This window comes from Pogona vitticeps, chromosome 2, assembly GCF_051106095.1.
Source record: "Pogona vitticeps strain Pit_001003342236 chromosome 2, PviZW2.1, whole genome shotgun sequence".
Taxonomy (NCBI): domain Eukaryota; kingdom Metazoa; phylum Chordata; class Lepidosauria; order Squamata; family Agamidae; genus Pogona; species Pogona vitticeps.
In genome coordinates, this window is record NC_135784.1 from 166,421,290 (window position 1) to 166,449,241 (window position 27,952).

Here is a 27,952-nt window from a genome sequence, read left to right on the forward strand (position 1 = left end):
TTGTCATTTTTAAACAGGACTAAAAACAACAATAGCAAGGAACTTATATAGAGCCCAGGAAATATTCATCTGCAGGCTTTCCAGACAGGGAAGGTTACTGGTTTTATGCTTCTGTTTAATGGCCTGATGTCTTTAATACACTCATAAAAAAAATGAAGGTTCCCAGCTGAAAGCTTTCAGCAAATGGTCATTTTTGGAATGAAGGAAGTCCAGGGTGGCGAGAAATGGTTGCCTTGAGAGGTCTTGGCAATGGATGCATACCTACCTACTCCACACAGATGATCTCTGGACAATTTCCCAGCATTTAGTGATAAGTACTTGTGGGGGGGCGGGAGAGGGAATGATCCTGCACTGTAACTCTCCACACAAATACTCAACATCCTGGAGACCCAACATCAACACCTTCCCCTCTAGGCTTCTGTAGGTACAGCTTATTTCTTTCCTTGAAATGACCCCAGCAACTCGGGATACCAGCAAGAAAACAGACCAATGCTCCCACCATCTTTATTTTTAAAGGTAGATATGCGCATATATTCACAAAAAAAATCCAAAAAGGAGCAGAAGGGGTGGGGGTGTTATTTTCTTAGATCTTTGTGATTGTGGTATTTCCGGGGTTGGGGGCGGTTCCACTCATCTTCTAATCCTGATACTGTACCTCTTATGAATGACAGTCACATAAGTAGGGACAATTCCATTGCTGGAAGGGGGGGGTTGAGAGAGGGGGCTCCCGTTTTTGTCATCAGCATACAGGCCTACTAACCATATCTCTTGGTTACTCCCTCCTTTAAAAAATCGATCCAGGTTGTCAATTTTATACCTCTTACCTGTTGAAGTAACCTAAATTGACCTCACTGGCGTATGTATTTGCTCAGATAAGTGAAGAGGCTCCCTTGCATCGGGAAGGGTGGGGAGCCTCCAGAAAAGCACCTCAGGGTATTGCTGCGCACCTTTCATAACCCTGTTTCACTCGTTAGATAAGCGGGTCTATATGTTTTTGTTTCCCTTTTCCTCTTCCTGAAGGGCTGGCGTGTTCACCTTCCCGTCACCCCCACCAGCCCCACGATCTCCTTGTCATTTTCTTCCTAGCCTGTCTTGGGAGTGCTGAATTGATGAACCCAGATCGCGCCCGCGCGCCCGCGCGCGTGAGTGTGTGTGTGAGTGAGAGAGAAAGAGAGTGAGTGAGTGAGAGAGAGAGAGAGAGAGAGAGAGAGAGAGAGATTGAGGGAGAGAGAGAGAGAGAGAGACTCACCACCGGGATTTTGAGGAATTTGCCTGTGGTGTTAAAGGGAAGGGAACAAGTACGAGAAACTGAGAGAGAGCTCTACCTATCGACGGATATAAGAGAAGTCAAGAGCATTAGGCATAAGCAACCATATCCACTCAGGCACTATGAAACGTCTCTGAGAGAGAGAGAGAGAGAGAGAGAGAGCGTATTAAAAAAATATATATCCACAACCAGGCACTAACCAGGACTTTGTGCAGAGTCCAGGGAGAGGGGCGAGGGAGAGTCCTTAGCAGTGATCTCTGACAGAATTAAAGACTTTTTTTTTTTAAAGGTTGGCTTCTTCCTTTCTTTCATGCGAAAGCCATGAGTTCCTACTTTGTAAATCCTCTTTTCTCCAAGTACAAAGGCGGCGAGTCCCTGGAACCAACTTACTACGACTGCAGATTTCCACAAAGTGTAAGCAGGAGCCATGCTCTCGTGTACGGACCCGGCACCACGGCGCCCAGCTTCCAGCACCCTTCACACCACGTCCAGGAGTTCTTCCACCACGGAACCTCCAGCATCTCCAACTCGGGATACCAGCAAAACCCCTGCGCCCTGGCGTGCCACGGAGACGCTTCTAAATTCTATGGATACGAAGCCCTACCCAGGCAGTCGCTTTATGGTGCCCAGCAAGAGGCAACCGTGGTACAATATCCTGACTGTAAATCCTCTTCCAACAGTAACTCTAGCGAGGGACAAGGGCATTTAAATCAAAATTCTTCTCCCAGTCTCATGTTCCCATGGATGAGACCTCACGGTTAGGATCATTTTTTTTCCTCCTTCCTACTTAAATGTGTTCTTGTCTATTTATGCAGAGAAATAAAGAGGGGGTGGGGGGCGGGGGTGGGGGGGTAGGTGGAAAGTATCGGTGTTTTGAAAAGACCGGGAAAGCCAGATTGAGAACCAGAAGGGATGGGTGTAATAATGTTTCTTCCTGTTTGGGGGGGGGGGCAGTTCTTTCTTTCTTTTTTAGGGGGGAGTAAACAAGGCTCTAGTTGGTTTGAAATGCCATCAAGGTGATTTCTGGGTTTAAATCACAATAAAGTAAAACTTTTTTTTTAATGGCTTGCCTCGAGGAGAGCAATAAGATACAGCTCCCACGAGGTTATTAGCATGTTAGTAACGCTCTGGTTTTCTTTTCTTTTCTTTTTCCCCCCTTCCTTCCCTAAAATGTAATATAACTGTTTTTAACCGCTTGACGTCTTATATGTGAAAGGGTGAGATTTAAAAGAGACTGTTTAAGAATATTTGCATGTTTCTAGAAGATTTTTACACTTAAAAGTTTAAAGTTTCAAATGCCAACTTTTCTTAGATATTCTCTCTTTTTTTAAGCACAAGAGGGAAGTGTCTTTAAAGTGTCCTTCACTTATAATAGTAATAACAATTTTAATAATAACAACAACCACAATAGCAACAATAACAATTATATAAATAGTTAAATTTTGCCTAACTTTACTTCCAGCAAAAAGCCCCAGAGAATTCTATGATATTTTCTCCAGAATAACTTTCACCCTCCTAAAGCATTAACTGCGAAGGCTTTATAATTCAAAACACATGACGCCTAACTTGATTTTAAGAGAAGAATTAAAGGACAGATCTCGCAATAAATGCCATTCCTTTTTTTTTCCTGTAAAGGTAGCTAGAATGTGGCCCAGAAAGCCTTCAAGATATACTGTATAGCGCAAAATAAAATATTTGAAAATATTGTTATGATGGGCAATTTTTGCATTTTAAAGCCAACACCTAGTGGGACAATTTCAAGAACAGGGTGCTCTTGGAGTTTAATAGTGTCTATTCAGCAAACGTACACATACCACAGTAATTTATTATTATTATTATTATTATTATTATTATTATTATTATTATTATTATTATTATTATTATTATTATTATTATAAATAATCGTTGTTTCAGGATATGCGTTAGGTACATCCTTACTGTTTGTGGGGGTCTGTTGGTACAGCCATGCATATAGATGCATCAGAAGACACTCCCACAAACAGTAGACTATAGTCTATCCCAAAAGAAAAATACTCAAACTAGCCAAACCACCTAGAACTGTTAGGAGAAAGCCTGCGAGCTCGCAAGGCTGAGAAGTCATCACTCTAAATTTTTAAAAGCACCGTGTTTACAGCAGAGAATCAACAGTCAACATGACAGACAGAGAGAAGGTGAAGAGAAGAGGGTATGGAAAGAAGGCGTTTGCCGAGAACTCCGATAAAACTGGTGGTGGTCGGCTGACATAAATGGCTTCTTTCTTGTGGCTGGAGGAATGCTCCAAGGGTGACAGGAGTTTGGAGGCATGGGGCTTGTAGGGCGGGTGGGGTGGGGTGGGGTGGGGGGCGGTCGGGAGGAGAGAAGGGGACGGTTGCCTTTAGGGGAGAAGGTAGAAAATCAAAGCAAGGAGGGAGAGAGGAGAGAAGCGACTCTAACCCGTTTTCTGTCTATGTTGTTATTGCTTGTTCCACAGCTCCCGGAAGGCGCAGTGGCAGGCAGACTTACAGCCGGTATCAGACCCTGGAGCTAGAGAAAGAATTCCTCTTCAACCCCTATTTGACACGGAAGCGGCGCATTGAGGTCTCTCACGCCCTGGGACTGACAGAGAGGCAAGTCAAGATCTGGTTCCAGAACAGGAGAATGAAATGGAAGAAAGAAAACAACAAGGATAAACTCCCCGGAGCCAGGGACGAGGAGAAAACTGAGGAGGAAACCAACGAGGAAGAAGAAAAAGAAGAAGAGGAAAAAGAAGAAAGCAAGGACTGAGCGCTCTCTCTCAGACACACACACACACACGCACACACACACACACACACACACACACAATCTCTCTCTCTCTCTCTCTCTCTCTCTCAGCTCCTTGAAGTCCTCGTTTTATGGCAGATGATAAATCGAGATGTTTACGACGGTCATTCGCTTTTATAGAGTATAGAATGGAGAGACTCACACACAACAGTAACTACCTGTCAAACAGTTGTATCATCGCCCCCCTCTTTTTATTGTCATAGAACTTCCCCTGCTCGCCTTTCCCCTTAGAGCAGCGTTATAATATCTATATCTATATATCTGTTTAATTTTTCTTTCCCCTCCGCCCCGAAATAAACATGGGACTGGATTTGAGTATCACCCAGCACAAACTCAAGATATTCTTCCCGTAGCAATGGACCTCCTCACCATCCTTGAGAGCAGTGACCTCACATTCTTCCACTCCTGACTATAGGCTAAAAATTAAAAACAATAATGGTAATAAATACATGCACCCTATGTATTTATTCAGAATAAGGAAAGACTTATTTTTGCAACCTTGTTCTCTGCCGCCAACACCACCAACTCCACTTCTGCAAGCTTAGAAATGTATAAAAAGGGCTGGTGGGCCGGCGTGAAAATGCCTGACGCTTAGTCTTAAGTTCAAATGAACAAAGCAACAGCAAAGAGCCACCCTACCTACCTACATCTTCAGCTCTGTTCAAGTCCCCTTACCATTTTTTAAAATCTCTTAGCTCTCAGTTCCTATCTACTGAAGGACAATTCTGGGGGATGATGGAGGCTTGACAGATGCCTTGAAGACAGAACCACATGCTTATTGCTTGTCTATGACTTTTATCTGTATGTAGCATCTACCTATCTATGTCCTGTGATTTGGCAGACAAAGTTTTTGTTACCCTGGGCAGATTCACTTGGAAACAAAAGTTCCATTCAAATCAGTGGGGTTGACGTTTCAGTCAATGTGCTTAGGAGAGGTGTGAAAGATGGGGAGCTGTCTAATGATTTCTATGGGCGTTGTTTACTAGATTTCTTGTGTGAGCACTCGAAATTCTTAACATACTACCTAATGGGAAACCTGCAATAATCATCTACTAGCAACAAGGTCGGGGCTTATACGTAGTGAAACAAAAAGCAACCTTGTGGGAAATCATATTAAAATTGAACATTATGTATTGCCCTAATGCAAGCTACTAAGTAGCAGAAAAACAATGATGATGATGATGATGATGATAAAAAAATAAAAATACAAAAAAATTGTTATGTATCTTATCACTACCTATAGAAGGAGTCATGCTTTGAAAGTATTTGTAATGCAGTTTTGTTGTCGTATGTTGCTGCTTATTTTTCTTGGAAAAAAATAATTCCCAACAACTGAAACTGCCTAGATAAGAATGCACAGTATTGTATTATTTTATTGTGCTTATAATGTAGTTTAGGACTTAAATTGCACTGAATGTATAGTTATCTATTTGTCTTGACTTATCTGTTAATGCAACATGCTCGAATTACACACACACACACACACACACACACACAAATCATTTGTTTTATGTAAATCATCATCTTCTGCGTGTTCAAAACTCTGAATGTAGCAATTTCTACCAGAAAGCCAGTTCTGGTAACCGTGGATTTGTATTGTATACGTGAGACATTACGTAAATAAACAATAAAAATTGAGGGGGGAAAAAGTCTTAGTCTTATTAAATACCTTAGTAGTTCTTTAGATCCTGACTCAGGAAGTCGTGATGGATTTTGGGAGCAGACAATTCATATGTTCAAGTTACCTCACAGTTCAACACCAAGAGCCAGCTTTTCACTTCCACAGGAACAAGGCGTTACATTAACACGTTTGCAGACTTGGGGCTAAAATCCTAATGGGAGTTTGACTTCCAACCATGAAAATCCCAAGACTTGGTATCACATAGGGCTTAACATCTAGATAGCAGCCGAGTAAACCAAGAGGCGAGGTGAAAACTGATCAACACGTCATCCCTCATATTCTGGAACTGTGCTAGAAGACAACTAAAGCTGGAGACATACATTATTGTACCAAGCGCCACTGAATGAACAGAGTAGAACTTGTTTCCTAGGAAATACGTGTATGGTTGGACTGCACATTACACAGACAATCCAGTATCTATACAGAGGTTCAGGAATTATCTCCATCTAAGGACTAGAGGGTTATGACCTTCACTTCCTAAGTTTACTTTTAGTTTTGCATTCTCTTACTAGCTTCCAAATTACTTCCTCTACTAGCATTAGACTTTTCTCTTTGGTATACAGTATATAAATAATTCCTTCCTCCTCCTCCTCCTTCTCTTTTTTTCCATTTTTGAAGCAAATTTAGTACAGGAAAGATGTACCTTTCACTGGTATTCCCCACAAAAGATGTCCATAGAAAATGTCATAGTTTGGCATTTCACACAGAGCCTTCTGGGGTGTTTTGCTTCATTTTTTCTGGCTTGGGTGCACGAAAATGAAAATTGACAGAAGTAATCCGTTTTTCTTATGTACCTGCCCACCTGAGCAGCATAAAGTGATCTGAAAGGCACTAGGGAGGCAGGAAAAAGGACGGCTCTTTATGTCACACAATCCAGCTGTTCAGAAACAGAGTGAAACTGACAGTACATTCTGAACGATTTTTTTTTCATTGTGTGGAGGTTGGTGGACCCACATCCCCGCTCTTTATTTGACATAAAGGCTATTGTCTAATATATTTACACATTGAGTGCATGTATATTTTTCTCTCTGATTCTACCAGTGCTTCCCTCTCTCCCTCACTCCGTCTCTCAAACACATAAACCTATATATATACAATAACATATAATGATTCTTTCTTCTCTGTATATGTTTATATTATATATATATAATATATCCCAGTATATTTACTCCCTATTTTTTAATAAACTTTACTCTCTATTTTTTAATAAACTTACCTAAATCTATCTTTATTCTTTATATGCGAAGAAGCGAGGAGAGAGAGATAAGAGATATGTAGGTGTGTGTGAAACAGACACAGGGAGAGTGTTTTCAATATGAGAGGAGGGTGAACAACATATTACTATACACATATTCGCATATCCCGTTTGTGAAACGGACTACAGTATGTCCCACTTCTGTCTCTGATATGAAAATGGACAGGTTGTTTATAAAGATGCCCAGATAAGGCGCGGTGAGATTCCTCAGAGATATCCTGGCTTAACCAACTGAACCTGGAAAAGACCAAGGGCGCACTGGAGCATTCTTAACTTTCCCAAACCAGCCCTGGGGTCCTGTAATGCGTTAAGGGCGAAGTTAGTGTCTCTGTAGGGGTGTGTGGGATGCGGCTGAGTGCGGGTGTGAAGCCCTAGATGCCGCGGTAGACAACTGTACAAGGTGGGAGATAATGTGTTGCCTACCAACTGGGTACCCCCCCAGTTCTTCCACTTCAGGATTTCTGGTTATTCCCGGCTGACTGCTTGTATTTGTGTCTGGAGGTTTTGGCAGAAACTATAGTCACGCTCGAGGATTCCTTGAATGCTCTGAACGCGGTTGCTGAGGGGTCCCCCCGGAACTTGTGAACCTGAAAAAGAACAGAGGTCTAGCTCAGGTTGTCTGCGAAGGAGCAAGACTCTTCAAACGAACAAAAAAAATTAAAAAGCACACGCACAGAACGCCTGCTTTCCCCGATGATGAGCACAGAGGTGGCTTTGCCTTCCTCTCAAAATTCTGGTTAGGAATATGCTTTGAACGACGGTGTAAAAAATATCATAACCGCGCACATGATACCAACCGGCTCGTTCTTTGCTACCGCGGATAGAATTCCAATCCACAACACAAAGTCACCGCTCTTGCCCGAAGAGGCGCACGCCCCTGTTATTAAATGACATATCCTTGATTGGATACCCTAGATTCCCTTAATTCGCTGGTTCTTTTCGAGCGATCCGCCGTAAAGCTTTGCTATTCTCTCCCCTTTATGAAGCTGCAGAGTAGAAAGGTAAGCCATTTTATTACTGTTATAGCTAAGGTAAGGTAAGGCCGGACCAGTATAGTATAGTATAGTATAGTATAGTATAGTATAGTATAGTATAGTATAGTATAGTATAGTATAGTATAGTATAGTATAGTATAGTATAGTATAGTATCCGGCTTCACTTTTTATCTGTCTCGGTGGCTATCACCTTCCAGGGACTACTACGTAGAAGTAAATGAACTCAATGCTAACCCACACCTTTCAAAGCCAAACTTGGGAGCATCATATCCCCGCCTCCCTAACTGACTCAAAAGAATTTTCTTTCCCTCACCTTCATTCCTTCCCCTCACCTTATCCCCACAGGGCTTCAGGAATTGACTGGATAGGCAATCATGCATTGATTTGGAACAGAAGAGGCAAGAAAACTTAGTTAATCCCGAAATAAGTACATTGAGAGGGGAGGTAGTTAAAAAGTGTGTGTGTATGTGAAAAAGCTAGATCTGCAGTCTATCCATCATATTTAAGTCCAGCTTTTTAAGTGGTTTGATTTGAAGGAATCTCCCGAACGAGACGTATCTATCATAGGGTTAGAATTAAATTATTGAAATTGCAAGGGAAAGCTGTTCATTTGATGTGTGTGGGGTGGGGGTGAGGGTGGGAAGATGTTTATGGCTTATAGTCAACATAAGCAGATCACATCTTTTAGATGAAAGACGTTTTTATTTATTTTTTTATTTTTTGGTAATCACTTCATCATTTGAAGATGAAAGGAATAAAAGAGGGGTGGAAAGGGGCATTTTTATGGGGCAAAGTAATTTGAAAGAAGATAATGCTTTTCAGAAAGTAGCTGATTTGGAAATGATCATTACTTCAGTATTGCTGAAATGAGTTCAACACCATACCACCACCAACCCAGCCTGTAGTACGAAATATCATGCTATTCTGTGCTCTCTCTCTCTTTTTATTAGCCAATCAAAATGCCTTCAAATCTTCATTTGCGATTTGTGAAAAATATAATTCCTCCAAAAGCTGCACTGGAGCATATTGCTCATTTTGTTTTAATTTATTATTCTAATCACAGCAGCCGTTACATGGTAATGCATCCATTAAGCGGGCGGGGTGGGGAGGGTTAGAGGAATTTCGATTGGATACTTGGAAATGTACACAAATGGTATTTCACAAATGTACACATCAGTTTGAAAGCCCAGTTTTCCAGCAGAAATTGGGAATATTCTGAGTAGGAAATTTTCTAAGATAAATTGAGACAAAGTGATGCTCAACTCTTCTTTCTTTCTTTCTTTCTTTCTTTCTTTCTTTCTTTCTTTCTTTCTTTCTTTCTTTCTTTCTTTCTTTCTTTCTTTCTTTCTTTCTTTCTTTCTTTCTTTCTTCCAATTTCAAGTTAGCCATTTATTTGTCTTCTTGAAAAAGTTGGGAAATCTGCCTCTATGGGACCTCACCACTACCACCACCCACGTTCAGATGCGAAGTGAAATCCGCATCATCTACAGGAAAGAAGTGTGCCGCATTATCTAGAAATTGGGGTGGGGGAACCAAACCGGTATGACGGGGACTCCGAAAGAGATACAAAACGCACTGAAAGAGATGGGTCAAAGCTCTGCTGGGCAACAGGATAAAAGCGTGCGGGGCAGGTTATGCTCTTGGTACACATATAAAATTCCCTGCTCTCTTTATGGGACCCCTTTCTCCCTCCAGAACGGACGGTCCATTGTCTCCAGAGCCACTGTTGTGACGGTTCCTCGTCGTAACTTTTAACTACCTGTTATAAAATTTATTGGTGGTTTGTAAAGTGAAAAAAGTAATTTCCCTTCCATCCGGTTGCATTACACAAGCTATAGTAAGAGTTTCAGACAGACACACATTCACACATGGATTGGAGGAAACACATCCACCCTCTTCTCTTAGGGAAGAAGAATTCTGAAGCTGTTTTAAAAGGGAGGAAAACACCCCCTAACATAATGGATGAAAATAGACCTGGGGTGCAGACTAGCCTTACATATATATATTAAAACCCATTGGAATGCAGTAAAAGCCTGGCAAATATTAGAGTACAAGGCACAAAATATTAGGGTTAATAGTGGGGTGTGAGGTAGATTTCCTCATCCCAGTTCCTCCGTCCTTCAGAATTATGACTTATTTAATGAGTACTCGCTCAGTCAGAAGATAACATTTTCCTCTCTCTCTCTCTCTGAAACTATATTTATATCAATCTATGCCATCATTTATGCTATCGTTTAATGTAAACTGGAAAACGTTGTTGATTCTTGAGGCTCCCTAATTTTCTCGAAATAGGGCCTTCTCACTTACCCAGGTTAGCCTACATTCCAATGAATACTTCAAATCACAGACTTACAAATCCTGTGGATTCCACCAATACAAATACAGATCTTAGAGTTGAAGCGAAGACTAAAATAGAGAAAAAGCCGCTGGCTCTTTTGCATCCAGTATTAAGAAATCCTCCCCTTTCGTGAATGACTCATGGAGCAAATATCTATCTATCTATCTATCTATCTATCTATCTATCTATCTATCTATCTATCTATCTATCTATCTATCTATCTATCTATCTATCTATCTATCTATCTATCTATCTATCTATCTATCTATCTATCTATCTATCTATCTATCTATCTATCTATATGTCTTTATCAAGTCAGAAGGAGCTTATTTTGGGGGGAGAAAATGCACAATATGAGCTCCGCTAGCCCCTTTGGCGTGGAAGGCCATAGAGTAGACCCCTTGACCCTTTTGGGGTGTAAGTGTTAGACTAATAAAAAAAACCTCAACTCTTCTCACACTCAAGAGGAACAATAATACGCTTCTGCCGAAAATATGTTCAGGACAACATTGATATGTATTGGAATACATTTGGATTTTAGAAGAGGGCTAAGGCGGAAATTAAGGAAATGAAAATGAGGTACTTCGTAAATATCAAAAAGGATCCACCTTGTAATAGCAGCACCGACTTAACTCAAGGATAGGAGTCAAACCAGGTCTTGGTCGTGTGTGTGTGCACATGCATGTATGTATAAATATATAGGTGTGCCTAAGTTTTTGTATGTGCAGAGATGCATGTATACACGTTCACATACCTGCATATGTACACACACAAGCGCGCACGCTTTTTCTTTTTTGTTATTTCTTCACGTGGCATTTCCTACCATTTCATCTGCTGGATTAAAGCTTCGATCCGGAAACTTAAAAATCATGGAGAATGTGGTTTCCTACTTGAACAAATATAATAACCAACATGGAAACAGTAAGTGCGGTAGCTGTAATAATAGGAAGAAGTGTAACGATGCATGATGGGCGCTGGCATTGTCTTCTCCCCCCTCCCTGCCCGTCCTCGCACCCCTCCCTGCGCATTAGCTGGTATGGGTGTGTATTTAAGGAAATGAAGAAACAGGCTTAGAAACGAAAGCGGCCATTCGGTGCCCTTTTTCGGTAGATCTCTCCCAGTGTATCCAACAAACATGTATTTTAATGAAGGAAAACCTGGAGGACAAATGGCGTACTTCAGAAAGAAAGTCGGTCTGTACGTTTGTGTGTCGCGCGGTGTGTGTTTATCTATATCTGTCTATCTAGCATGTATCAGCACGCACATACATACACACATGTAGATATATAGAAAGAGGGATTCTATAAACATGGCGACAGAGAAGAGCATTTGCACTCGTCACAAAAAAAATGCAACGCATTCTTGGTTGTTTGCAGAAAATTTACAGCTGAGCAATAAAAGTTTACGACTGAATCACAAGTTGGATTGGCCACAGGAAGTCATGTGGACTCCATCCATGAACGTGAACTTTTTATTGTGGTTTCTCTTATGACTCTTTCGCAGTAGTCCTTCCTTTTACAGTCCAAGCAGTGCCAGTGAAACGGGTGTACGATGGTATCTTTAATTTTTTTCCATTTAATTATTATTATTATTTTTGTGGGGGGTTGGGTGGGCGGGAGTAAGGAATCTCGAATTGTCTCTAATCTTTTTCACCCCTTTCCTTTCCTTTCCTTTCCTTTCCTTTCCTTTCCTTTCCTTTCCTTTCCTTTCCTTTTCTTCTTCTTCTTCTTCTTCTTCTTCTTCTTCTTCTTCTTCTTCTTCTTCTTCTTCTTCTTCTTCTTCTTCTTCTTCTTCTTCTTCTTCTTCTTCTTCTTCTTCTTCTTCTTCTCCTTCTCTTTGGGGTTGGAGTTGTTGTTTGCTCTGGGCATTTTAGGAATAATGAGTTTACTGCTGCGGCTGGTTGCCTCCTCCCATTCTCCACCCCTAGGGGCAAAACGCAACACATTTCTTTGGGAGGATGCAATGATGAGGGGAACAAGGAGTTGTAAATACCTTTATTTAGTTTTGTTTGGGGGTGTTTTTTCTTTCTTTCTTTCTTTAAGGAGTGGGGACCGATAGGCTAGCCCAGTCTTCTCCTTTTCTCCTCATGCCATGTTCAAAAAGAAAAGGACTATTTTACGTTATGGTTTATTTCCTTTCTTTTCCTTTTCCTTTCCTTTTTGGTTCTTCTTTTTTTTCTTCCAAAAAAAGTATTTCTGTGCGGGTGAGCACAGCGTCAGCGGAACAGAAAAGAGGCAGAAAAGAAAAGAGAGACAGACAGAAAGAGTGAGGAAGAGGGAGAGAATGAGAGAGAGAGGAAGGAAGGAAGGAAGGAAGGAAGGAAGGAAGGAAGGAAGGAAGGAAGGAAGGAAGGAAGGAAGGAAGGAAGGGGAAAGAGAACCGGGTAAGTGTTCCCTTATTGGCTAAAATGTGTAACTAATGATCCATGGCGCTGGATGTTAAAGATAATGATGCATCGTGTTCGCTAAGCAGACGGAAAGAGGGGTGTAACTTGCTTATGACAGAATATGATCAGGAAGGATCGGCGCAAATGTGGTTAATTCTGGGGGGGGAAACATGAGGTTTGCTAGTGGTGATGTCACTGCGGTCTGGTTTGCTGGAGACGGAGGATGCCGGCTGCAGTCTGCCTCCCCTTTACAATGGTGCAGTGTTTACTAGGGTGGGGAGGGTGCGGGGGAGGGATGGGGAGGGCGGCTCAAGCGGAGGGGTGGGTGGGGTGCTCGCGGAGGTGGCGAGACTGAAACTGGGATCGTCCCGTCCACGGTTGAAAGCAAAGGATCTGGCTGGAATGTAAGGTCTGGCAGATGCCACGGATCCAGTGAATAAAAGAAAAAAAGTTTATTTTTCTTTTCCTCTATTTTAAAGATGCCTAAATAAATAAACAATAGCAGCAACTTTTCATAAGCCTAGCTGAATGCAGTGGGTGACTTCCAGCACATGCGCAGTGCACAGTGGGTGACTTCCAGCACATGCGCCTGTTTCCTCCAGCAAACTGAAGGGGGAGGGGGAACCTGATGTACAGCAAGCAAGAAGGCAAACTGGCGTGCCATTTTTAATTAGCAATTACGGGTTGACTCTATTTGTTGTGCGTTAGAGGCTTCTTACCTTTCCAGTCCCTCCCTCCCGCTCCCTCCCCAGACACATGGATGCTTATGGTTACAGAGGTGAATGTTAGTCTATTTTTAGAAGAGGATCCTTCTCATTTTAATGCGTGTCTCCTTATGCCAGTGTTGTGCCAACCTCTCGCCTTTGATTATTTTTCATTGCTATTGTTTCTGAGGAAAAATACTGTCCAATATAAGGAGCCTTAATCCGGGCCCTTTTTATCTCTCAATATGGTTTGGTACCTGTTTAAATGCCCCATAGGAGGGGGAAAAACAGTTTTGTTTGGATTTGTCCATTTCAATATTTTACAAGTCACAGCATGTAGCTTGCTTATTTTCAGTGCACTAAATGGGAACAGCTAATTGTACTGTTACTTACTTGTTCTGCAGTTGTAATTACTCTATAATGACTTGCAAAGAATTATAATTTTGATTGCCTTCCAATTTTTAAACAAAATAGAAGAGACTTCCTCACACCCTTTCTTTCTTTCTTTCTTTCTTTCTTTCTTTCTTTCTTTCTTTCTTTCTTTCTTTCTTTCTTTCTTTCTTATATATATAAGGGAATATATATATTCACCCACAAGTTATCTGTGGGTGGTAAAGCCACACACAGAGCAAGACTATATATAATGTGTGTATATATATAGTGTGTGTGTATATCCACAGTTTATGTTTATAAACTATATAGATATAAAAACATAAACAATATATATACAGTATAACCACACACAGATCTAGGAGGAAAGGCAGAAAATATGATAGGTGGGCCTGTCTTCCCAGTATTAAAAACTAATTAATATATCCTAATTACAAGCACAAAAATTGAGAAAACTGGGCTGATGACAAAAGGGTGTGGAAAGGAAACAAAGACCAAGATCCCTTCTTAAGATATTATAGATGGCTTTCCCTTGTCAATATTAATGCAATATGCAGAGATGCAAATCTTAGGAACAGCACCCTGTTTGTCTCTCATTTTTAAGTCCTCCAGCACGATCCCCCGTAATGAAATATTAAACACATTCTGCATCAAGCTCTATAAAGGCCTCGTCGCAATTAAATGTGCCACTGAGCATTCCTTGTGGGGCTTTTTGACGGGTCAGCGTGAAATGCTTCCCAAGTGGATTGCTACTTGTAGTGCAACGAATGAATGGATGACTATTGTTTACAAAAGTGGCGAAATTCACTGTCCTTTTGTTGTGGGCTGGCATTAAAAGAAATCTGTTCAAATGCGTCCAAACGGTGCCAGCCATCTTTCTCTTAGGGAAGAAAACAGGAGCAGCAACAACAGCAGCCAAAGCCGTCAGCAAACCTTTCAGGGTCTGTAAAGAAAAGAAGCCAAACCCCAACATCTGGTAAGTGGTGTGTATGTACCGATGCCTATGTGTAGCTATGTCTATGGACAGGCAGGCAGGGAGGGAGACGGACTGAATGTGCAATAGTCTCCAATTTTGACTGTGGGTCATGACAGTGCTCCTCATTTGCAATCTACTTGTACGACAGTGCCAGTTAAGCAGATAACATGTGGGTGAATTGACTTGATCTGTTCTGAAACTGTGAACAGTTAACGGGGGACGCTTTTCTGTCTTTGTTAAGGGTTTCGTTCTGGGATTCCTGGAAGGAACCCATGTGGCTTACTTGCAAGTAATTGGGTTTAAGAGTTGTGCAATGCGCACCCTCCCTCTGTTGGCTTGGATGAATATTGATATATGTGGTTGGTGGCCATTGCTGTGGCTGAAGGCAAGTGTTGTAAAGGCCTTTTTTAAATGATCAAACAATGATCATTGGAACCACATGGTTGTCAAAATGTCCCTTTCTTCCTCCTCCTTTTGGTGTGTCAGGTTCCTCCGGTAGAGAGAGACTTTTTGCCAGGACCAAATGAATCCCTTTTTGTGTGTTTTAGTTATAAAATGTTATTTGTTGCATCTTTCTGTAAGCCTCTCTCTTCAGTTCTGAGAATTGCCCATACTGAACACATTTTAATGTATCGATTTTATCTTTAAACTGACATATGGCTGTTGTTCATAAACTCTGAACATTTGAGTAGATATAAAATGAGGAATAAGGACCTGATTTATCTTCTCCGTGTTTTACAGACTAAATGAAAGAAAATGAATGACTTCTTTTATCTATAACATCACCATACACCAGACAATATACAGAAAGGACTCAGACTTTATTGACATATAGGTTCAAGAAAGAAAAAAGAAAAAAAGAATACATTGTTAGCAAACATACAGGGACTGAAACCAATGAAGTGCTAGTTGTATTGGCCTCTGGCACAGCTTTTAATACTGTGTAGGGGTCATAAGCAGTGCAGTAAATGTGAAAATTGAAAACCACAAAATTGACATGGTAATATAAATCTTATATATTTATAAAGGTGAAAGAAATCATAATAAGCACAATTGAAAAAGCTTTTAGAACAAATACCATAATAATAATAATACTTATATTCATAATAACAAATAATACTAGTACTAGAACTAGCACTACTACAACTACTGCTACTATTAATAATAATAATAATATATAACAGTAATAATTTGTAAACTATACTTTTTTCAGCACAGAAAAAAAAGGTGAAACACTGTAATGAGTCAAAGTTTTAAAATGACAACTGCTGTTACAATAGTAATAATACTCTTTGAAGTCATGCAATATACCAATTTACATTCTTTCCTGCAGGTCCAGAGGGACTGAAAAACTGGCTCAGTTGGTATGAACTACCAGGAGTTGAGCAATACAGTGTAATAACTGCTATCTTAAATCAGTGGTCAGCTTTTTAAAAAAATAGTATTAGGCCAGATGATCATAAGAAGGAGGATTTGACTAAAAAAACAGAAGCAATATTAATAACAACAACAGAGTCAAAAACAACCCTCAAAAGCCCCAAAACTGAACAGTTTCTTTAAAGGGTTGGAAGAGGGTGTCTTGACTTGGATATTCAACTGTCTTTGTGTATAATGTTCTGATGTGTGTGCTTGTGTGTGCCTGATTGGAGACTTAGCTCATCATATGTATTTGCTGTTCTTGCTACATGCTGTTACAAATACGTGGGCACTTCTGCACAAAACGTAAGGTACAATCCTGTTCTCTATCATCTGGAAGTAACTCCTTCAGGCTTGAGTGAAGCTTATATTTCAGTAAACATGCCTAAGATTATACTTTGAATTCTACTAGTTACAATGGTATCAACTGGAGTTGAATGATTTTTTTGGGGGAGGGGCAAATAAAGAAAAGCAAGAAAAAAAGCAAAAATGTGCATAGATCAAAAGCAAAAATTAGGATATGATCAAAGCTGAAAATAGTAGTTTGCGAAAGCATAGGGAGACGGAATGATATTTTGAAACAGGGTTAATGCAATCAGAATAAAGAACTGGTATCTTTGAGATGAAGAAAAATGTTGTCTAATATACATTATGTGGTAATATTTCCTGTACGTATCTGTACACACACTCACACATACAGCGGTGCACAAGAGGGATGAAACTACTGGTGTGTACACTTAAAAAATCCTTTTGTGCCTCCTGTTCTTCGGAGTTATCTTAAAAGTGTAAAAGGGAGTTATCTGGCTTGGGGTTTTTGCAACCCAAATGATCTGATGTTTAAAAGCACTTTCCCATTACTTCCTGTTGTTTGGTTCAATCGAAAAGATGCCAATCTGAGCGCCGTCATTTTTTTTATTTGGTTGACGGATACTCCGTCTTGCGCTGAAATCGAGGCTGTGTTTTCCATGGCGTTCCTGCCCGACTGTTCCTGTGAGACGGGAAGGGAAGGGTTTCGTTTGTTTGCTTGCTTGCTTGCTTGTTCCCTGGTTCGCAGGAATAGAAAGAAATAATACAACTTGGCTGTTTCAATTGCTGGACTGGGGATGGGTAACCAGGAGTCGAAAAATATAGCGTTCTGTTGTTGATTTAATCTATATAAGATTTACTTGGAATGAAGTTTACTCGGGATCGTCCCGTGATCCCGAGTACTGTGAGATATGTGGATCGCACGCACTCCAAATAATATTCTTTTCTGGCACCTTAAAAGCTGACAGGATTTCGCTCCGAGGTAGGCCGCTCTCTGTTTTGCCTCGGAATTAGGGGCAGTTAATACCGATGGAAGTCACCCAGGTTAGAAAAGAAACTTAAAGCTGTTGTTACAGATTTCCCCTTAAAAAGTCAGGCTTGGAAAGGAGTTCCTCTGGTTTCCAATGGAGTGAACAGTGCGAAATAACAAGGATTGAACCCCCCCGGTGCCTTTCCTTTTAAAAATAAGTCGAGCTGGTCGCCCTGCGCCTTACGACTTAATAGGATGGGTCTCATCTAGTACTTTGCGTGGGTAAGGATCGATTATTATCATTTTAGATGCTCTCCAGAATTTAATTAATCGTGGCTGGCGTGTGTGCGAATGTGCGCGCCCGCGCGGCGCTGGCATGCACACTCCTATGCATACGAACCGGGACGCACACCTTTGGATGCCAATAGAGCGGGTGTCACGTCTGGAGATCCTTTTGCTCCCCCCCCCCTTCTCTCTGTCCCTTTCTCTTAATTGCTGTCTTCTTTTTGTTTACGTGTTTTGTATACTGCCACCAAGTGACTGAAAGTTAGCAGGCCACAATTTTCCAGTTCGGGTCCTTTTCTCCACGTCCCCCCCCCCACTCCCGTCTCCATCGCCTCCCAATTCACAGAGGATGGGGGAAGGGAGACCAAGGGAAAGAAACGAATAAGACCAAAATTACGTCTCTTCTTATTCTCTCCCCCCCACCCCACCTCCCGGAACCCCGTTCAACTCAGGAGAGTTCAAATGCTCAGAGGGAGAAAGAAAAGGACGAGGATGCCATAAAGGCCGGGATCTCGGAGGGGTTTACTACTTTCAAGTCAGTTCCTTTTGCTATCCCATAAACTGATTAAGGTTCTGGGTGGACAGTTGTTAGGGCTTCACAAAGTTTGCTCTTGTCGCCGAGCTGTTTGGAAGTCGACTGTTTGAGACGGTATTTGTCCCCTGGAAATGTCTTGGTCTCCTTTTGGGCTCTAGTTGTAGGCCTCCTCCCCGCCTCCCCCCCCCCCACATCCCAGCCCTTAGACCAGTCAGGCCGCCGTCACTCTAGAGCGCTGCTCTGTGTGTGCGTGTGTGCGTTCGTGTATTCACAAAAATAGATAAGACGCGTCTGCTCGGGAAAATACCACGCTCCCACCCACCCCCTCACCTGCGTCTTTTCTGGAAAAGGAATGGGTGTATTTAAGCAGACTCTAAAATATGAAATTGCACCTCCGTTAAAGGCTATGCAAATTGCGCGTGTTTCCTAAAGTGCAGAAAAGATTGCGTCTCCAAATATATAGTTTAATTCTGTCTTAAGTGATCGCCTCTTTTAAAAACACACATCATTAAGGCAACTAATATTGTGCCATGACTGATTGTTTCTTTCTTTCTTCTTTCTCTCTCTCTCTCCCCACTCCAACTGCTTCCTGGCGTCCTGAGATTAATTCCCCCACCCCGTCCTCCAACCTCATGTGCAAACAATAAAATAAAATAAGAACTCGTAGATAATGACAACCATTTCTTATCGTTGAATTATTCTTCCTGAACGTATTAAAATCGTATTCTTCTTTGTTTAATCTGCTCACGGGCGTAAGTAGTTGCTTATATCCATATTTTATGTTGCTCTATAATATCACGCTTTATAATTTTAAGCCGGTAGCTGTTCTCCATGACAACTCGGTGTGACGTCACGACCGCAGCTCTCTTGAATGTGTAAAGGAAAGAGGGGGAACCTGGGTGGGTAGGAAACATTCCCATGCCATAAAAAAGGAGTAACCCGAATCAGCCATAAAGTTCTTTAAAATGAAACATTCTTTGGTGCAGTTTTCAGTGTTAATCGGGTCTTAGATTACAGTATATGACTCAGTATCCAGCAAGAAAGTTCTGACTGGTTCAGCGAACCCCTCAAAACTGAAGGGTGATGATGATATGATGATGATTACAATAATTGTTGTAGTAGTAGTAGTAGTAGTAGTAATAGTAGGAGGAGGAGGAGGAGGAGGAGGAGGAGGAGGAAGGTTGATGATGTCAGATGGACAACAGAAATAATAAATGCGGCCAGATAAACGGGAGGGATGCACCTTTTGCCTTTTGAAATTCTCTACAGTAGTTCTTACAGAAAAAGTGCTTTTAATGAGTCCAAGATTTAATTCAGGGACAGGTGAGGGGCACATACAGAGGGCGACGCTGTTGCTTGGACAGGATTGACCGACGTGAAGGTCTGGCCTATGGAAGTTTCCAGTGTTCGGAAGGAGAGGTTCCGAGAAAGCTGCAATAAAAGCGAAACAGACATAAGCGAACAAACAAGACCACACGGGAGGGTGTAAAGGGCTTAGACATAAACACTATCCTGGCCAGGGAAGAGGACGTGGGATTTAAAGAAATACTTCACGTTAGGAAGGAGCTTAATCTGTGTGAAAGACAGAAAAATATGTTCATTTCCAATGTTGTTGCTGTTGTTAAAAATTACAATTCTCCCTTTTTGCTACTTTTAGACTCACTACAGTTGGTCTGCTCAGGGCAGAGCCATGTTCTATCAAAACCCAGATCTGCCCAAATTTCCATGGCCCACTTTAGTTTAGGGTGTAGGTTATTACCTCCCTTCCCTCCCCAGACCCTAAGAAGCTCTTCCTTTCTCCTCCTCCCCCTCCTTTCCTTTTCAATGTGACTCTTTCTATCTAGTGTTTGGGCTATTTAATTTTTTTCCTGTTTATTTATTTATTTTTCAACATAAACTTGAATGGCAGTAACTAATTTACTTTGTTAGGTTGTGTTCTGGATACCTCTATGTTTGCTGGGAGTCTTACAGGGATACCTATGGAGACCAGGGGTGGAGCAGCAGAAGCAAGAGTTTTTTTAAAAAATCCAGAAAGTTATGAACTGGGCTTTCGTTAATAGGGTCATAGTTGTTCAACCCCCTCCCTGCAAATGAGGACCAAGAAACCTGCATTATAGGTGCCGTTTTGATTCTTTTTTTCCCTTCCAGCAAAGGGCATTACCGAGTTTTCTGTGATGCTGGAATAGGAAAAGTTTCTTGGAAGGGTGTTGAGCAAAAACATAACGAAATGAAGACTGAGATCTCTGCTGTTATTATTGCAAGTTGTTGGTCTATGTATCTTTTTTCCATCAAAGAATAGTTCTGTGGTACCAATATTTGAACATGACTGTTTGCTTCAGATGGTTTTTATTTACAATAAAAGGAGTAACATTTAAGCAACAGAAATTGCTTAATGACAGAAATGAAATAAAGGGAAACTTCATTAGCCTGCATTCTTAAAATCATTGTATGGAACAACTGTAGCTGTATTGAATGCAACACCCCACTCCAGTTCATATTCTGGGGATTTCTCACATTGACAACAACAAACAACAACCATGTATTTATGGGTGGGGCCAACACTTGATTAAGGTCATTCTGGAGGAGTATAGCTTGGAAGCAAATATTCTAAATCAATAATTATGGGTAAAAAACTGGGGTGGATAAGTCTCTCTCCCTCTCTGTCTCTTTCTCATAATGAATGCCAGTTCTTAAAAGGCCAAGGTAACATATATAAGGTGAGGCAGATGGAACGAGATATGCAGCTTCACATAGTATGTGTGTCTGCACAGAACACATTAAACTGCATGATCCTCATGAATAAACAAAATTATTACTTCATCCCATGCTGTTCCTCTAGTTTTCAGTAGAGTTCTATGCAAAGTCTTCTGTTTACAAAAAGAAGCTGGTCATTAAATATGACTGTGTTACGTTATTAGTAATACATATTTAAATTTTATGCAGAAAAAGATGCACAGTGGCATGCATATACATGCTTACCTAGTTACAAAACTAATTATCAACTTTTACAGAAATGGGTACTTAACTATACAGACTTCAATTATATACATGGACATAAACACGCATTATAAATAGTGAGCAAGTTGTGGTGTGTGTAGCATCCTTCTCAATCTATTAATGAATAATAATAATAAACTTTCCACACAAGAATCCAAGCTAATCCAACACATGAGCAGTAAACAAATGCATTTGACCTAGGCCAATATTGGATGCATATTTGATGCCAGCCAGACACAACTTGCATTTTATGAATAAGCAGTTTTCTACACCTAGGCAACAGACAGGGTGAGAATTTGTGAAAAGGACTTGGGTTTTTTTTTGGTTTTTTTTTGGCTCCACTTGCATGAACAGTCTCAGCTGATTGCCTGGTTGTTAACATTGAACAAAATCAATTCCCTCTTGAAACAAACAGATTGAAACAAACAGACAGAGTAAACAACAAATGCCTTTGGATTTGCATTCCAGATCACACAAAAATGTGAAATCTGTCTGACAACATCTTGCTAGAGCTGCAAGATATGGGAGAAGGAGGAAGAGGAAGAGAGAGAGAGAGAGAGAGAGAATTCAGGGACAGATCTTCCTTTCTTTCAGCAGTTAGTGGGGATAGAAAACACATGTGTTGAGTGTGCATTTTTGAAGCTTTTTTTCCAAATCAGTTCATCAATTCGCTAATTATAGAAAGAGAGAGAGAGATTTCTAATGAGACATATTTTTCTCCTTTAAGATCAGTGTGGGGCTAAAGTCCAGAGTCAAAACAAAAAGGGAAAACAGTTTTATGAGTAAGGGGATGTTATTGTAGCTTTCTCTGGGCTCTTTAACTCCAGGGGGTGGAGGTGGGGGGAGAGACCCAACTGCTATTCAAGAACTATTCCAGGACTTGTGCATATTTTCACTGCTGTGTAGCAGTTTTAATAAAACATCTGTTCTTGCTTCTGCTGATGAGTTTACATAATTGTTTGCAGACCAATTTAACCAAAAAAAGTCCTACACATTTCCCTATGCTTGCTAGCAGGGAAAGGAGAGGAGGGAAATCCTCCTACTTTGATCAAACACATTCTAGAAATCATTACTCGTGTATATAAACATATACATATATTTTACAAAATTTCGTATCAGAAAGATAAGGAAATAACATGAGAACAAGAGGAATAGGTGAGCTGTTAGAACATATTCAGCTTGAGGTGTGTGCACATTTTTTAGTGTCTTCTTTCTTATCCAACCAAATGTTAAGACATATCCTATGTGAAGTTTCTTTGCGGCAGCTGTTTTCTCTTCCCTATAATTTGACCAGACTTTTAGGTCTTCTTTTCTGTTTAGAGAAGTAATAAAACACTTCACTTTCTTCCAGTCATTTGGAACTTGTACAGGTCTCTCCGAAACAGCTCTTTGGGACTTAAACAACCCCTCGCCCCACCTCCAAACCATTTACTCTTTTTATATCTGTAACTACATCATCTCAGAACTTTTCAAGATCTGAGATTAGGATAATCATAAAACCATAATTAAAAGGATACTTTCTGTGGGGGGCGGGGTCAAAGTTATGCTCCTTTCAACATACATTTAGTTAACGTAGTGGGTTTTGTAAAAAGTTATGCTGTATAAAATACCTACTTAATACTAGCTTGAAAAGTCCTTAGAGAATTCAAATTCTCTTTAAAAAAAAAAGAACAGGAGATCATTCATTGTATACATGCAAGTTAATTGTGCATAAAAACTCTTTAATAGATTGTTTTTAAAGCCTTCAGCCAGTGTAGTCACTTTTTAGAGTAATTCAGATTTATATTAACTTGTCTGAATTCTGTCTGCCTGTTTATCTGTCTGTCTGTCTCTGGACTTACCTATCTTCCTTCATGTATAGGAACATTAGCTCCATTGTTATGTATACCTCCAAGAGTGTGTGGATGTGTAGAGGAAGAGGGTTACGGTTTGATCCTTCTCTCTCTCACACACACACCCCTTTTTTTCCCAGTGACTGTTTTTCTCTGTCTATAGATTTTTCTCCTCATACACAATGTGCTAAATATACATGAAAGGAGGGGGGATAAAAGCAAAAGGTTATTTTCAAAATGTGTATGCTTTAATCAATGTCTTCTATACTAGTCTGAGCAAGTTCGGATGCCAGCTTGTAAGACATGAACATGGAAATGGGCAGGAAACATCTGTGAAAATTCATAACAAGCTACGGGCTCTCTTGTTATGTTTCATGTTCCTGATTTTCTTTCTTTCTTTTTAAAGAAACTTTTGGCTTTTTCCCCCCCCATATTGACACTCAAGGAACGCTTAATGTTACCCCAGATGAATACTTCAGCCTGCTTTTTTGTCAGTGGTAGCCTCCTTTATGGTTTTATTACTACCATTGATTACTTTTGCTTTGTTGCACAGAGGAAAAAGATAATAAAATCCTTTGGCATCTGGGTTCCTGTTAGAGTAGGGGTGTGGGGGGATGTGTTCCCCCTTTCCTCCCTCTGTACTAAAACCTTTTAGAGAGACTTCACCCAAAAGAGGGGTGTTAAAAGTGTTTATCTCTTCTGAGAAACCACACTGAGAAATACTCTGAGCTTTCCCAATAATAACCTGATTTCATTTTATAGGCCATTCCATGTAAATCCTGCTTGCAAAATCATTAGACAAAAAACACACCAAGACAGCCCCATCACGTACATTCAAACAAGACTAAGATTTCTTAGCCCTAATTGGATTTTTAAATAATAACAAGTCAGTGGAATGATGAAGGAATCCTCCTATATTTACAGATCAGCAGGTATATTTTACATTTAAGGAAGAATTTATGGCACTGGATTGAAATTAAAATTAGATTAGCTGTCTTCATTTCAATTAGTGTGTCGGTGCAAACCCAGTAGATGTGTAGAATATAATCCACACTCTAATCTAACTAAATATTTCAAGGGGAAGTTTTCTAATCACCCACAGATATCTTAAGCCATAAATTTTTTCTTTCTCTCTTTCTCTCCCACCTCCACTTTTGCAAATGTAAACACAAGGTGCTCTTTCTGACAATCACCATTCCAAATAGAAAGGTAAAGCTGGGTAGGAAAGGGGGGGTGTTGCAGATGTAAACATTGCCCTAACAGCCTCAAGCTCTGGAAATTTAGGAAACAAATATTCAAAAGGGGGGAAAGAACATACTCATATGCTAAAAAGGAAAGGCTTAAAATGGACTTTGAAGGGGGGGAGAATTAAGAGCTGCAAAGTTCTGTATATTACAGAGTGCAGGAATCATGTAAAAAACACAAGATCTGTCCAACTGTCACCTTCCTTGCTTTTAAGATTATCTTATAAAGAACACAAGCACTTGATTCCACATTTATTGACCAACAGTAAATTAGTAGAGGGAAAGAGAATTTATGGTTTAATATTTTATGCACACTGAGATTTATGGCTATAATTTCTGAGCTACTTGGTTGTTAGATATTAGGCAAGCATTTTCAGAAGAATAACTATCTTGATTTCTTCTCTTCATGACTCTCTTTTTTTAAAAAAATTAAAGCTCTATTTGGACTGTGATTTTTCTTTCCTTCTTTCTTCCTTACTTCTATCCTTTCATTCTCTCTTTTTCTTTCTTTCTTCCTTGCCCCTCCCTCGTCGTCCCTCTCCCACCCCTCCCCGCCCCCCCGAACCATACTTACTATTTTTCCCCTCTTCTTCTAAAAAACATCTTATATTTAGAATTTCGAGACTTACTTTCAATGCATACAGTACTTAGTTTCAACTGGGGAATCAACACAAGCAAAAGCAATTTTTCCGTGTCTTGACATCTAGCTTCCTATTGGCTCACCACGGGTCAGCTGACTTTGTCATTTTGTCTGTCCTGGAGTGGAGCCGTCCCTATAACAATCTAGTTCAGACTACAAACTGGAGACAGAAATAAATATTAAAGAAATCATACAAGCCAGGTATAGGGGGGAAGATATGAATTCCTATTTCACAAACCCGTCGTTATCTTGCCACCTCACCAGTGGTCAAGAGGTACTGCCCAACGTGGCGCTCAATTCCACCGCCTATGACCCTGTAAGGCATTTTTCAACTTATGGAGCAGCGGTTGCTCAAAACAGGATCTATTCATCTCCTTTTTATTCACCGCAAGATAATGTTGTGTTTAGCTCCAGTCGAGGACCCTATGATTACGGATCTAATGCCTTTTATCAAGAGAAAGACATGCTCTCTAGCTGCAGGCAAAATTCTATGGGACACAACACACAAACTTCCATTGCACAGGATTTTACAAGTGACCAAAACAGGAGCACATCCCAGGAACAGAAAACTAGCATTCAGATATATCCGTGGATGCAGCGCATGAACTCCCACAGTGGTAAGTTTTACAGCTTGCAGAGATAAATTAAATAAACTGAACCATCTTTACGACCGTCTCCCTAGCAGAACAGGCTCAGCTACTTTTTATGGCCCCATAAAAACAATAATATAGCTTCCTCACAGTTGCCGCTACAGGCCTTTTATTTGTTAAGTTGCTGGAAGCAAATATGGCTTGTTATGCTCTTTCTAATTAAAAGACTTTGAGAGTGTAAAATATCTATAATAAAGTGCAATCAGCTCTGATTCTCCTCCCCCCTCTTTGGAAGGGCTGGGGGTGGAAATGAGACGCAGAAAAAAAATACAAAAAGAGGAGTGTTGTATTTTTTAAAATATATATATTTATATATAATTTTAAAATGGAAATTCCTATGATAGGGAAGAAATGGGGATTTTGATGAAGGGAGAAAATGCAAAATGTCTCGTCCAATATCAGCTTGTGAGGCTAGGATTTATAAACTAGCTTCACTTTATAATGTATGGACGGGTTGTCTATTCCTAGTAATTAAAATAACATTGAAGTAAGAACTAATTAATTTTTTTTTGAGTTTGCAGAAATAATTAAAACAACACATTCTGAATCTTTGCAAATAAGATGGGAATGTGCTTTCAATTAGTCGAACCCCCCCCCCCTTTTAATCCACCATGCCTCCATGTGTGTGCTGCAGGATTTTAATGGTTAGCGAGATTAAGGGACAGAATTAAATTGTGAGGGGATTGGGGGGGTGACATGACAGAGCATGGAGGATGGGGCTGGGAAAGTCCTAGCTTGTGGAGGGGGATTACATTGGATATGTTCTTTATTAGTGATTGCATGCGTTCCTGAAATTTGTAGCTAATCGTTTTTAGTCTGTTTGGTTTCCGAATCTATAGGGGTCGGCTATGGAGCAGACCGGAGGCGGGGGCGACAGATCTACTCCCGTTACCAGACCCTGGAACTGGAGAAAGAGTTCCATTTCAACCGTTACTTGACACGAAGGAGGAGGATTGAGATTGCCAACGCTCTTTGCCTAACTGAACGGCAGATCAAGATCTGGTTCCAAAACAGGAGGATGAAATGGAAAAAAGAGAGCAACTTGAGTTCCACCCTGTCCGGGGGAGGTGGCGCTGGAGCAGCTGCTGATAGCTTGGGTGCAAAGGAGGAGAAAAGAGAAGAAACAGAGGAGGAAAAACCAAAGGAATGAACACTGACGGATCTGCTAGTGCTTTCTCTCCCCCCCTCCCTCCCATCATCACAACACACATGGCCCTTCTTTCTTCCCTCTGCCTTCTGCCCCTTAATTCCTCCCTTGCCCCTCTCGATCTCTCAGTTCCTCCTTGTCCTCCTGTCCATTTTCAACCACCACTGGCACAATTTATACATTTGGTTACCTTTAAAGAGCGCGCGCGTGTGTGTGTGTGTGTGTGTGTGTATGTGTGTGTGAGAGAGAGAGAGAGAGAGAGAGAGAGAGAGAAATATGGACAAGGAAGACTTCCCCTCCCCCACCTTCGAGTCTCCAGCACTTATGCACCCGGTATCATTACCAGGTTCCAAACGGTCTTTACTTTCTCCTCAAGGAACCTTCCATCTCCCGTACCTCCAGCCCCACCCACCGGCCCCTTTCCCCCCTTGCCTCCAAGCCCAGCTAGCCACCTTTGCATAAAAGACTGTATTGAATGCAACACCCCCCACCCCAGCCTTTCCTTCTCCTCCCTGGAACGCAGAGCACCCAGCAGGATTGTGTTGGGATCAACCATTGTCAAAATGAACTCTATGCAGTTTGGCTTCCCAAATAATAACCATGATGGTGGTAACGGGATGGACAGTGGTTAAGTTGATGTTGATGTTGATGATGATGATGATGATGATGGAAATATGACCACTGAGTTGCCCATCCTTGAGAAAAATACTTTCCCTCCATGCCCCCTTTCCCTCACCTCCAAACTATGTCTACCTAAATATAGCATTTTCCAGAGTAAACTAATTAATTGTATTTAAACACTACCTGGGGTCATTATGCATACTGCAAACTGTGACAGTTCCTGTGTGAATATTTTTAGCTGTATTTGTGGTCTCTGTATTTATATTTATGTTTAGCACTGTAATGTTCAGACAGTATAAAGTGAATGGAATTCTATAGCTAGTAGGGCGGAAAAAAATTCTTGTGTTACACTCGCTAACATCATGTATAAAGATCACGTCCAGAGGACTATGGTTGAGTATTTAATAAAAACTGGATATTATTTTTAAAATTTATTGAATGGCTTCTGAAATTTAATGGGGAAGACCTCAAGTAAAAGAGTTTTTCACAAGACTCCATGGATTCTCTGTGTGTGG

At 40.7% G+C, this 27,952-nt stretch overlaps 2 protein-coding genes and 1 long non-coding RNA gene across 16 annotated transcripts in view; 2 read left to right on the top strand and 1 right to left on the bottom strand.

The window, feature by feature from the left end:
* The first annotated feature begins 568 nt into the window (after positions 1-568).
* The window catches only part of HOXC8 (homeobox C8), a 159,882-nt gene continuing 132,498 nt past the window's right edge, over positions 569-27,952 (top strand). For 6 of the 10 annotated variants that reach the window (XM_078384648.1, XM_078384649.1, XM_078384652.1 and 3 more), the window contains exons 1-3: positions 569-2,024; positions 3,738-11,892; positions 14,657-14,794. In XM_078384648.1, coding sequence (XP_078240774.1) covers positions 1,589-2,024; positions 3,738-4,030 — 729 coding nt within the window. In that variant the 5' untranslated portion in view covers positions 569-1,588 and the 3' untranslated portion in view covers positions 4,031-11,892; positions 14,657-14,794. The remainder of the gene's footprint in view (positions 2,025-3,737; positions 11,893-14,656; positions 14,795-27,952) is intronic. The other 4 variants (XM_078384655.1, XM_078384657.1, XM_078384651.1 and 1 more) reach the window with 1 other exon arrangement.
* On the top strand, positions 11,874-27,871 carry HOXC6 (homeobox C6). 5 transcript variants are annotated; one of them, XM_078384644.1, is made up of 4 exons: positions 11,918-12,721; positions 14,704-14,794; positions 25,428-25,636; positions 26,509-27,871. In XM_078384644.1, exons 1-4 carry the CDS (start codon positions 12,430-12,432, stop codon positions 26,817-26,819), a joined length of 903 nt encoding a protein of 300 aa, XP_078240770.1. In that variant the 5' UTR covers positions 11,918-12,429; the 3' UTR covers positions 26,820-27,871. The 5 variants fall into 5 exon arrangements, with proteins under 5 accessions (XP_078240772.1, XP_078240770.1, XP_078240771.1 ...); XM_078384646.1 differs by lacking the exons at positions 11,918-12,721; positions 14,704-14,794 and adding an exon at positions 11,874-11,892; XM_078384645.1 differs by lacking the exon at positions 14,704-14,794.
* LOC140704679 (uncharacterized) lies at positions 18,848-25,054 on the bottom strand. Its single transcript, XR_012084030.2, has 2 exons — positions 24,954-25,054; positions 18,848-19,737 (listed from the first exon to the last, which is right to left on the bottom strand). It is a non-coding gene; the product is annotated as an uncharacterized LOC140704679 (long non-coding RNA).

What these genes read in the sequence shown, in the direction of transcription:
- HOXC6 (XM_078384644.1), top strand. Translation starts at nt 12,430, where the DNA reads ATGTTCAAAAAGAAAAGGACTATTTTACGTTATGGTTTATTTCCTTTC. An exon ending in GGAAGGGGAAAGAGAACCGG is followed by an intron (nt 12,722 to 14,703) that starts GTAAGTGTTCCC and finishes TCTTTCTCTTAG; the next exon opens with GGAAGAAAACAGGAGCAGCA. An exon ending in GCGCATGAACTCCCACAGTG is followed by an intron (nt 25,637 to 26,508) that starts GTAAGTTTTACA and finishes CCGAATCTATAG; the next exon opens with GGGTCGGCTATGGAGCAGAC.